This window comes from Spinacia oleracea, chromosome 2 (assembly GCF_020520425.1).
Source record: "Spinacia oleracea cultivar Varoflay chromosome 2, BTI_SOV_V1, whole genome shotgun sequence".
Classification (NCBI taxonomy): Eukaryota; Viridiplantae; Streptophyta; class Magnoliopsida; order Caryophyllales; family Amaranthaceae; genus Spinacia; species Spinacia oleracea.
In genome coordinates, this window is record NC_079488.1 from 103,075,270 (window position 1) to 103,087,037 (window position 11,768).

Consider the following 11,768-nt stretch of genomic DNA (forward strand, 5'->3'; position numbering starts at 1 on the left):
TTCTGAAAATATACATAAAAAAAAAAATCTAATAAGATCACATTTGATTATTATTTGTTTTATTTAATTAAAAAAAAGTTTATTTCTCCGTCCCGGAATACTCGACCTGGTTTGACCGGCACAGAGTTTAAGGAACTTGAATTCACTTATTTAATTTAATAGGTAGTAGTTGATAGTGGGGTATTATTTTAATGTAGTTAGTGGGAGGTGGGTTAAGAGGTGGGGTTGGGGTAGAGCTGTCAAAACGGTTACTCGAGTCGGGTCCGGATCTGGTTATCTCGGGTCACGGGTCAAGATCTGGTCGGGTCATGTCGGGTCATTTTATCACCGGGTGCATGTCGGGTTCAGGTCGGGTTCGGTCAGGTTGAAAATTTGTCGGGTCATGTCGGGTTATTTTTCCATTTCGGTATAGGTCGGGTTCGGTTCGGGTTCGGGTTGGGTCTTTTTCTAGTCGGGTACAATTACGGGTTCGGGTCTTAACGAGTCGGGTCAAGTTCGGATCGGATAATTATCGGGTCGGTTAAAATTCAGGTCAGGTTCACCATCCGACACGGGTTAAGACCGGGTACGATAGCTATCAGGTCTAGTCAAGTTTTAACCTTATAATTAACTTTTATAAATTTAGTTAAATTTGGTTTAACGTTTTTCACTTGTTCTAGATTATGTAATTATAAAAAAATAATATTAACTTGATTTAAGTTATTATTTAGTTAGGTCAATGACAAATCGGGTTGTCAAGAGGTCGCGTAAATTCAGGTAATGGTTTGTCACGAATTGAGTCAATAACAAGTTTCATCGGGTTATAATCGGGTTCGGGTTGACATCGGGTCGGGTGTTGAATCGGGTTCGGGTCATTTTTCGGTCGGGTAAGCTGACTCAGTTTTGTTATCGGTTATATTTCGGTCGGGTGTCAGGTTCGGGTCCGGGTCATGCATTAACGGGTCGAAATCGGTCGTCGGTTTTAACGGGTTTGATACGGTCGGGTTACGGGTTTTCTATTTTAACAAAATTCCGGGTCTCGGGTCGGGTCCGGGTCCTTAAAAATACAGGTCGGTTCAGGTCGGTTTCTCGGGTCGGGTCAATTTTTGACAGCTCTAGGTTGGGGGAGAGTAGGGGTTGAATTTTTAATTATTTTTTGTATGGAGTAGGGGGTAAGTGGGTTAAAAGGGGTGGAGTGAGAAATAATATAATATTTTTAGAATATTTCCATTTTTAGAAACAAGTCAAGTATTAAGGGACGGCCCGATAAGGAAAACAGGTCAAGTATTCCGGGACGGAGGGAGTATATATTAGGAAAATTCATTGTCACACGACTCATGCGTAGGGATCCAAAAGACCCGATCCGAACCCAAGTATACCATACGTAGGGATGCCAATGGGGTTGATGTCAATGGGGATTGTGAGAGTCTGAGAGACCCGCCCTACATCCGTCTCAAGTAGACGAGGATGGGTATAAAATCGTACATGCCATGAATGATGGGGCGGCCCGCAGGTGTGGATTTAATGTTGAACCCGCCCCATCCCCCGGTCCCCCTCCCCTACTCGCACCACGAGGTCCACGATACACCGAAATGTACAAAACACAAACCATATTTAATTGGTAGAATAAAAACCAGAGATTATAGGAGTCCTAGCATTTTCCTATTCAGAAAAAAATGGCTGAACAATCCAACTTTCTGGCTGAAAAAAGGTCAACTCTCCCTTTCTCTGTTCCTAGTTTCTTTATAATATCATTCATATGGGGAAACTGATTGTGCGAACACAGTTTTTTCACAATGGGTGTGCTAAAATTGACTTTTGATGTCCCAAAATCGTTTATCTTGCTCTTTGATGTGGGTGTCTAATTAGGTAGGTTTGTGGATTAAACAGGTATGCAGTAGTGACAGGTGCAAACAAAGGAATAGGGCTTGAAATATGCAGACAGCTTGCTTCTCAAGGTGTGATTGTACTTATCACTTCTAGAGATGGAAAGAAAGGATTAGAAGCCCTTAATGATCTCATTAAATCTGGAATTAGCTCTGATAATCTTCATTATCATCAGCTTGATGTTACTGACCCTATGAGTATTACTGCTCTTGCTGGTTTCATCAATTCCAAATTTGGCAAGCTTGATATTCTGGTACTACCTATTTTTTACTTGTTACCCTTTCTATCTTTAGTTTCTTTGGTAAGTAATTAAGTATGTATTTTAAGTTTTTAACTATTTAGTCGTAAGGTAAGGTTACTTGTGTTTAGAGATGGCAATGGAACCGAGAGGAAGTAAAAACTCATAACAGATTATGTATTAAAAATTGCATAAAATAAGAACAATATAAGGTATAAAAAAAGAACAATGGTATAAAAAATAAGAACAATTGTATATAATATGAACAATGGTATACGGAGTATAAAATAAGAACAACGGTATAAAAATTAAGATCAATGACGTGTTTATGACTTTATGTGATGCGAAATTACCAACGTACCCATGTGTTGTGTTTATAAAAACATAACTGCTTGCCACCTCTCCGTTCTCATGGACCCGATAATGTCTTGGCCTATTGGTTAACATTGAGGGCCTGTGTGTGATAGGTCTCAGATTCGACTGACTGGATCCGTTTTAGAAAGAAATTTTATTTTTAATAAAAAATATGTATAAAACATGTATAAAATAATACTCCGTATGAAATTTAAACTATTTCATGATTTTAATACGAATCATTTATAATTTATTTTCTTTAAACCTGTTAGAATATATTTTGCATTGTACGGTGAACGCATAATTTTATTTTATTTTTTGTTAAAATGTAGCATAAAATAATAATTTTTTGAAGGAAAATAAAAAATTACATGTGGATCCAAATCTTACCAACAAATCAGTTAATTCGACAGATCTGGATCCAAAATTTTTGGACGGATCAGATTAGAATCTGAATCTAGTAGGATTCGGTCAAAATCCTACCAGTTGACATCCCTACGTTTATTCAACCTCCATTAGACCCTAAAAGTCGACATATGCTCTTTAAATTTTATCTTGAGAAATGATAGCCATTATACCTTGAGTTGGACAAGGGAAAATGCTTCCTGTTAGGAAAGGGTTACAAACTAACAAAGAGACCCTCTCAACACTTGCGTAGAGTTCAAAACTTCGTGCACATGTGTGACTGATGTGTCTATGATCTAATTTGCAAGCTCATTAAAATTAATGCCCATCATATACAATCAACTGCATCAACTAGCTTAATCACACAATAAAGATGTTTTAAATAGTTACTGAGTACTAATTTAAGTAGTTTCAAATCTGAAATTGTTTTCAATATACCAATAAATATTTGTGCACGTGATAACGTGCATGATATTTTATATGAATAATGTAATTTTATGCTAAACAAAAGTCATATTCGCATAGTATGTATTTGCTTTAGATAAAAGGGAAGATTATGTATTTTCGGTTTTGAAATGATATCTTTCTAGAAGTAGGTTAATTTTTTTTTTATTCAAACAAATTTAACACGTTAGATAGGTAATTCACATGGGGCTACCAAAAGTCAAATACATCGAGGCGTTCACTTATAGAATAAATATGGTTAAATTTGTGTTATAGTTGGATAATAAAAAGCTTTGGCAATGGCATTCGTAGGTGAACAATGCTGGGATAGGTGGATTTATAATTGACTACGATGCTATCAAAGCAATAGGTTTTCGCAATGTAAGTATTCTTAAGTTACTACGAAGTACTTGATTATTCTTTGTTTCAAGTGAAAGAGCAAGTATTTTAAATTGGTAATGGGATAATGTACAGATCAATTATGACGAGATGATGACACAAACATATGAGCTTGCAAAAGAATGCTTGGAAACAAACTACTATGGAGTTAAGAGAACAACTGAAGCTTTGCTTCCTCAGCTGGAGTTATCGGATTCACCAAGGATCATCAATGTCTCCTCTTCTACGGGGATGTTGAAGGTATACTCCCTCCGTATTTTTTTAAGAGATACACTTGTCTTTTTCGGCCGTATTTATTTAAGAGATACACTTGCCATTTTTAGTAACTTATCAACCCCACCATCTAATTAAATAATACATCTAATATACCCTATCACCCACCATCCTATTAAACAAATATTTTCATAAACCCACCCCACCCTCCACCCACCAAAATGACATGGTCCCCATATATTTAATTATTAAAATATCTATCTAACCCCACTTGCTTTATTATTTTATTTCATTCAATTCTTCTTCTTAATACCCGTGCCCGGTCAAGTGTATCTCTTAAAAAAATACAGAGGGAGTACATAATTACTTTTTATTTTTAATTATTTTTTAAAAGAGTCATCGATCTGTTTAATTATTTTTAATTTTGGTACCAGAATATACCAAATGAGAGGATCAGAGGAGTCTTGGGTGATGCAGAGAATCTTACAGAAGAAAAAGTTGAAGCGATTTTGAATGAGTTACTGACAGATTTCAAAGATGGTTCATTCAAAGAGAAAGAATGGCCTTCTAGAATGGCAGCTTATACACTGTCAAAGGCGGCTTTGAATGCATATGCAAGAATATTGGCTAAGAAATACCCGTCAATTATCATCAGTTGTGTTTGTCCTGGTGTTACTAAGACAGATATGAACGGAAACTTGGGACAATTAACAGTTGAAGAAGGGGCCGCAAGTCCGGTGAGAGTAGCATTGATGCCTCATGGTTCACCTTCCGGTCTTTTCTATGCAAGAAGCGAAGTTTCTTCATATGAATAAATGGATTTTCCTGCATATTCAGTTCGATTTCAATAAACTGGTTTGGGTTAATATCGATTTATCAAATTGTTGCTAATTGCTATTTGTACATGGCAATTGCCTGTTCTGATTGAATGTTAAAACGAATTTATGCATTCTCTTACATGATAATTTATGCAATGGGTACCCTGCCTTTACAATTTACTCTTGCATTCCATATACTTTACAAAGTACGTAACTATAAAACAAGACTTCGCAAAATGGACCCAAATGTAAACTGTAGCAAATATTACAAGGCTCAAATTGAATTTGACTGACCTGATTTTAATAATGTTAAAGTAACTTGATTAATGAGCTAAATGATCTTGCCTCGTGCTCAGGCACTGTAACAACACTACAAACCAACATTATTAAGGGTCATGAATTCTGCTTTCGTTATTAATATTATCACAGAATGCAGGTAGTCTCAAATATGACATTTCTTCAATCCCAATCTGTTAACACGAGCTCATCACTAATACATAAATGAATGTACGGAGTAAACCTTAACAAATGTACCAACATTTTGTATCACATATCTACAAATTTTCCATTTCAAACAAAAGCTTTTGGCAGTGTATTGTACTTTCTGATACCTGCTTGTAAATTAGTCAGACCGCAAATGTAACAACATAAGAAGTACCTTACACAGATTTTTGATCAAGGAAGCTATATAAGACCTATTCTGTTCTTCAACCCACTGTAAGAAATGATTATAAACCTTTTCAATCCTTCATCCAACATACAAGATCCAATCCAAGCAGACTACTAGTGTTGCATTTGCTTGTGCGTTCTCATGTTCTCTTACTGAGTTCGTCTTCCCAATTATAGAACCACTGAAAGCATGTGGACAATAATATAGTAAAATTAAGTCTAGCAGAAGATTTTGACCAGTGAAAACTGAAGATGAGTACTAATTAACATAGAGCAAGAAGCATCAACCAGTAGTAAAATCAATTAGCTTTCTGCAAAACAGTATTAAGTAGTACATGAAATAATACCTAAAACAAAGAGAGAAGTGTGTCATGAGAGTCTTCATCACTTGGAGACCAAGAAGACCTCAGGCTTACTAGATTTCGGGGTGTTAGCATTGGAAGAAGAAGTGGTCAAAGCAGCAGCCTTAGCAGTGGCCCGAGCACGGTTATCAAGCTGAACAAGGCTACGTGTAGCCAGTATAGCCTGAGGAGCCAGATCATGAGAAGCCCTAGCATAAAGACGCCGCACCGCAACAGAAGCCGCGTCCTTAACTTCCTGGTTATTCATAGGAGCAGGAGCCAACAGGCAGTGACCCAATATCCTCAGCAAAGGCTGCAACAACTCCCAAGGCAGCAAAATTCTCACTCCTTCTCCTTGTTCCTGCCCATGTTCATGTCCCCCAGAAGAATTAGAAGAATATGACATTTGGGAGTGAGTGGTATTGTTGCCGTTGATATCCAACCTAGAAATAACGTCCGAAAGGATGATTTCACTTCCTGCTGTTCCGTTTTGGTGAGGGTGTGGGTGTGGGTGTTCAGCAATGATACCTCCAATGGTACTAGACCTACTAGTTGTGCTGCTTATGGTAGAGGAAACAATGAGCTCCTCACTGACAGAGACATCATCGTCATTGTCATCTAGTCGATTAGCAGTTGTAGTAGGTGTATTACAGTGGAAGTCAAGAGAATGAGCACAGGGACAATCATTGCCAGCCCACAAAGCAGCAAAACGGCATAGATCTACCTTAGACCAAAGAGGCATTTGGGAGATGTGTTTGAAGAAGCAATGGAAGGCTACCCCGACAATGGAAGCACGCTTTGTGGATTGGATACCTATTTGGGGTTCCAGAGGAGGTGAGATAACCCCAACTCCAATCTCAATCCCAATTCCAGACACACCAGAAGGAGAAGAAGAAGAGGATGATCTAGAAAAATAATTATTATTATGAGAAGGAGACGGGTGAGGTTGAGGAGTTGGGGTGTGATAGAGGGAAGGATGGTGAGAGAGGTAAGCAGGGGAAGGTATGGAAACAAGGAGGGCTTTTCCAGCACGAGACTTAACCTCAGAAGAGTACAGGGCCAAGAGAACAGCTTCAAACCCAGCAAGAGACGGGGACCCAAGGGCGGCAGGGGAGGTAGTGGAAAAGGTGTGGATGCGGGAGAGATAGAGGCCAGCAATTAGAGGCACCAAGGACACCACCACAAGGCGGAAGTCTAATTCAGAGTCATCAGAAGACTGCAGGAAGGTGTCGTAGAGCCATTGGCAAAGAGGGTCATCTCCAGAACCGGAGAGAGCAGATGACATGGCAGAGTAGGCTTCATATGAGTCTAGAAGAGAGCGTGCGGGTTGATCAGAGTCCACTAGGGAGGATAGAGAATCGCTGGTAGAAAATGAAGGAGGGAGGAAAGAGAGAAGGGTTTGGATTCGGGAGCGAGCTTTTGATACAGACTCCCACCACGATTCCATTGGATCCTTTTGCTGTGGATGATATTGGTGTATATGTCACTACGTACTGGTCCTGATATTGATCTTGATAAGATTTAGAAATCAAAATCAGCCACAACCTGCATAATAACAGCAACAGAAAGCAAAAAACAATGAAAATCCATGAATGAAGTGCAAGGTAGAGGTAGCAACTGAAATAACAACACGAGATAGGAATGGAAGGAACATTGCACTGTGTCTATTTAATTGCACCATATTATCTAGCAGGAACTAGGCACTTGACAAACTTGGTAAGGTAGATATGATCAAACTCAACTAGGAAAAGTTAGCCCTTGTTATTAAAAGGCTCCCTAGAAATCCACAAGAAAAACACAGGGGAAAAGAACAGACAATATAATTCACAATAAAACTTCAAAGAAATAAGAGTAGAAAAACTATTAAATACCAACAGACAACATACAAAATTCAATCAGATTCTTCAAAGACAGATCGACAAGTTGCTGATTACTGGCTGCAGAATTTGGAGAGCCATAATCAGAGACAAATATTTTAAAAAAACTGCCACTGCGCAAGGGGATTATGAGTCCATGCTAGGTAGAAAATTGGAAGTTGAGAGGTCAACAAAGCTACTGGATTAAAGTGCACAGGACACAAAGGAAGTTACCAATCATAAATTATATACTCCGTAGTACCTGAATCAGCTTCCATCCTCTCAATACCTCTCCCTACCCATGTAACATCTCCTCATGGTGCATACATTCCTTTATTGATAATGTTGGACATAGAAGCTAAGCTCAAAGATACAAAACTAAAAACCCTACTGGCCTGTTTGGGAACCTAGATTTCATTGGGAATTCTGGATTTGGCCCAATTCACTTGTTTGGAAACACTTGGAATTTGGAATTGGATTTGGGTCAAATCCATCCGTTAAAGAAATAAGTCCATTTTTATGAATTTAAAATTCCACTTAAAAGGTTGTCATTTCCAATTCCACGTAACTTCTTTGTTTCACAGCTCTTACCCCTCTCTCTCCTCCTTGCCCAATTTCCTAACAACTTGTTTTCTCTTTCCTCTCTCAAACCTATCATCGCCTCAACCACCACTCCACCACCCCTCTTTCTTCTCTTGCAATCAGTCACCGTTTCAGAACAACCACCTCCACCATCGCCTTCATGATGACCACCTCCATAACCACCCCATGCATTATGGTTCAAATCCTTGATATTATATAGCTAGGTTCTAAACGTCTGATACATGCATGAGGACACAAAAGACTGAACAAAGCTGCACTCTCGGAAGATAAAATCGCACAAGAAATGTACACACATTATCAAAAGCCAAATGACTGAATGAGAGTACAAGGCATAGTGCAGAATAAATTGTAATGGTATCAGTAACAGATATTTGGCTAGAAGTATACCACCATCTAACAACATAATGATGCACGGCACAAGAGCTAGTATTAAAGTTTCAAGCAGTAACTTGGAGGAGAATTTAGTTAATGATCATTGGATTGCTCGTCATTCCATAAACAAAAAATAAAATAAAACCACGTGATCAGTTTATAAGTACAATAAAAGAAAAGACATTGCCAACAGGATGCAAGATACACTGCAAGCCACTGATAGCATTTGGTAAATAAAATTCTAAATACCAGGAAGCTGTTTTAAGGGTGATTTCAAGACCTGAACGATTACAAAAAGTCTATTGTTTGTTAGGTGTAAGTGTGTAACAGTATACGGTTATTTATTTCCAGGAGTGTAGCTGTAGTACATGAATGTATCATTAGTGAAACTCTCGACAAAATCAAAGGGACACTTATTGTCATGGGCTAAGGAGGCTGATGCATCCAAGAGCTATTTCGGCAGGGGCGAATCAAAGAAGTCGGGTTAATCTATGATTCTGTTTTCCACTTGGCGTTCTAATAACCATCTCAGGAAGTGAATGATCACAATAAAGATGTTAAAATAGAGATCTTGTTGGGTTTTGAAATCAACACATTGGTGGTGGACAAGAATTAACAGAGACATTTACTAACAAAAAAATCAAAAAAATCAAATAAAAATATACTTTATCTTTTCGAGGATAGGAAGATCAGTTCTTGAATACTTCTCAATAATTACCTGCATAAACAGAATACCCACAAAATCAAATTACACACCCTTATCTTCAAGCCCCCTAATTTCAGTTCATCTGTAATTACACACCCATACCATTTGACATTTAAAGTTTGTCATATATAAACCCTGTCAATTCAAAAATTCCCATAATTCACATACACAAGTGTCGCTGTGACTGAAACCATTCAACTACACAACCATCATATATACCAGTCACATAATTCACGCCCAAGTCCCAACCTTTCTTATGAAGAATTGCCTCAGTTATTTTTATGAAGAATCTTTACAAAAGATGCAAAATTGTTTCCTCAGAGCAGAACACTGGGACCAAATAGTATCTCCATGAATTAATAACAAGTCTTGCCAATCTGATTATTAAGCTCAATATCTATTAAATCACAAATCAAGCAGACACTAACACGCGGCTCATAGAGGTACTGCATCCATAATCCAAAGTGGTCTTTGTCCCCTCATGAGTACAAAGTTTTACACAACAGTCTCATAAAACATTTGGACAGAGAACACAACTTTTCTTTCAAAGTCGTTTACCTAAAAAAACTAAGCTATGATTGCACAACGTAAGGTCCTGCTAGTTTCCAGCATAAATAAAACACAACATCAAAATAATCAATTCAACAGGGACTTTCAAGGTTTAGTTTCCGTTAGTAACTTATGTGGATCATATGTATAAACAACAAAACAAGGCTCTTCGAACCAAAGCCCACATATGCCGTTTAAAAATCATACTTCAACAGAAGCAATGTGCAAGCAGAATCAAATACAAATAGGTCCGCAGAACACGAAAACATAACGAGATAAATGAATAAATCACAGGCCTATGTAGGTTGTGTTACATAAAACACCAAATATGAAGGACCAACCTTGATAGTCTTTCTCAATATGCAACAGAGCAATGACAAGATAGTAAGGAAACAAAATACCAACAGATGAACTGCTCAAAAGTGAAGCTGATTGTGAGTTCCTACTTCCTACCTGTCCATGGCGATCTCAGGGTTTATATATGACAAACTTCCATCTTCTCAATATCTCTCCCTACCCGAATCACCTCCCATCCTCTCAATACCTCTCCCTACCCATGTAACATCTCCTCATGGTGCATATATTCCTTTATTTAATGCTGGACATAGAAGCTAAGCTCAAAGATACAAAACTAAAAACCCTACATTGATATAGAAATCCACAAGCCCTTCCTAAAACCTCCACACCATTGCACCGCGTGCTAGAAACCCAATAAAAAGAGCAACATTAACAAGAGTGCTTGTAGCATCCAAGAAACCCCATACGAAAATCACTGTGGTAGCGGCTTAGTGCTTGCTGTCTAAGAATTGTAGCCAAGAACAACACACAGACCTTGAGAACGGAGAGTATAGTGATTAGCGATATATGTTTAGTGCTCAAGCTTTGTAGTTAACGAACACATTTTCATAGAAACATTTCTAATGAATACTAGCACTTAATATTAAAAGGCAACAACCACAGTTATGTACTCCCTTCACCCCCATAATTCATAGTTGTGTTGACAATGTAATTTAAACTAGTAAGTAGTAACATAAAATTAAAACCGAACGGAGGTAGTAGATGTTTGAAAGATTATTCCACCATCATACTATGATTGACCATTCTGCAGAGTCATTATACTTTCCAATGCATTATGCAAAATTGCCTTGTTGGAGCAATATGAAAGGAAACATATTTGTGCATGAACTGACTGAATAAGCATCAAAATGTCCAAAACTTGGATTGCTGCATTCGAAATTCCACAAGAATTTTGAGATAAGCCCATCAAAACAGGATGACTATAAAATTATCAACTAAAAAAAGTTCAATTTACATGCCAGATTTCCGAAAATTGAACTTCAAATTTATCGGTTGACTGGAAATTGGAACATCTGATTTAATGAAACAAATGACATTTCGTACAAGAGAGACTCAAAATAGTGAAATACTGTTTAATAAATTGGAATTCTGTATAAATTGGCAATTGATGGGGAGGGGGAAGAGAAGAGAAAAGTGTAATTTAAACAAAACAGAAATGCAAATGAAGAACTTTTACCCGATAACTGAAGGAGATCGATCAAACCCAGAAATTTCACCCAAATTTATAGAACCCTAATTGGAGCACTCCAAGTGTTCGGGACTAAAGTTGAATTGGAGCAACAGGAGGATTCAATTCCAGATTTGCAATTCTGAGAAGAGATGTGAGTTGAAGAAGAGGTAGTAAGAGAGAGAAAGTCAGAGACGAACTCACGACTCACCACTTTCTATTTGCCTCCCTCAATTCAGTCAGTTGTGAGTTGTGAAACTTCAAACTTGTAATTTGTGATGCTTACAAAACCAAGTCAAACAAATTACTGTACTTAACTTGGGTTTCATGTTTTTTATTTTTTGACAGTGTTGGGTTTCATGTTTACCTGTGTTCTGTGTTGGCTAAACCGTTCTTATGTAATTCGTAAT

General features: G+C 37.7%; 2 protein-coding genes across 3 annotated transcripts; one reads left to right on the forward strand and one right to left on the reverse strand.

Moving 5' to 3' along the window:
- The first annotated feature begins 1,535 nt into the window (after nt 1–1,535).
- Nucleotides 1,536–4,917, forward strand: LOC110789130 ((+)-neomenthol dehydrogenase). Its single transcript, XM_021993785.2, has 5 exons — nt 1,536–1,690; nt 1,870–2,119; nt 3,620–3,688; nt 3,782–3,946; nt 4,354–4,917. Exons 1-5 carry the CDS (start codon nt 1,656–1,658, stop codon nt 4,732–4,734), a joined length of 900 nt encoding a protein of 299 aa, XP_021849477.1. The 5' UTR covers nt 1,536–1,655; the 3' UTR covers nt 4,735–4,917.
- A 257-nt stretch (nt 4,918–5,174) lies between these two features.
- LOC110788589 (uncharacterized) lies at nt 5,175–11,636 on the reverse strand. Of its 2 annotated transcripts, XM_056837571.1 has the most exons (4): nt 11,368–11,636; nt 9,244–9,296; nt 5,754–7,292; nt 5,175–5,588 (listed from the first exon to the last, which is right to left on the reverse strand). In XM_056837571.1, the coding sequence occupies exon 3, from the start codon at nt 7,192–7,194 to the stop codon at nt 5,791–5,793; it is 1,404 nt and encodes a 467-aa protein (XP_056693549.1). In that variant the 5' UTR covers nt 7,195–7,292; nt 9,244–9,296; nt 11,368–11,636; the 3' UTR covers nt 5,175–5,588; nt 5,754–5,790. The 2 variants fall into 2 exon arrangements, with proteins under 2 accessions (XP_056693549.1, XP_021848903.2); XM_021993211.2 differs by lacking the exon at nt 9,244–9,296 and having other exon boundaries at nt 11,368–11,635.
- Between the last annotated feature and the right edge of the window lie 132 nt (nt 11,637–11,768).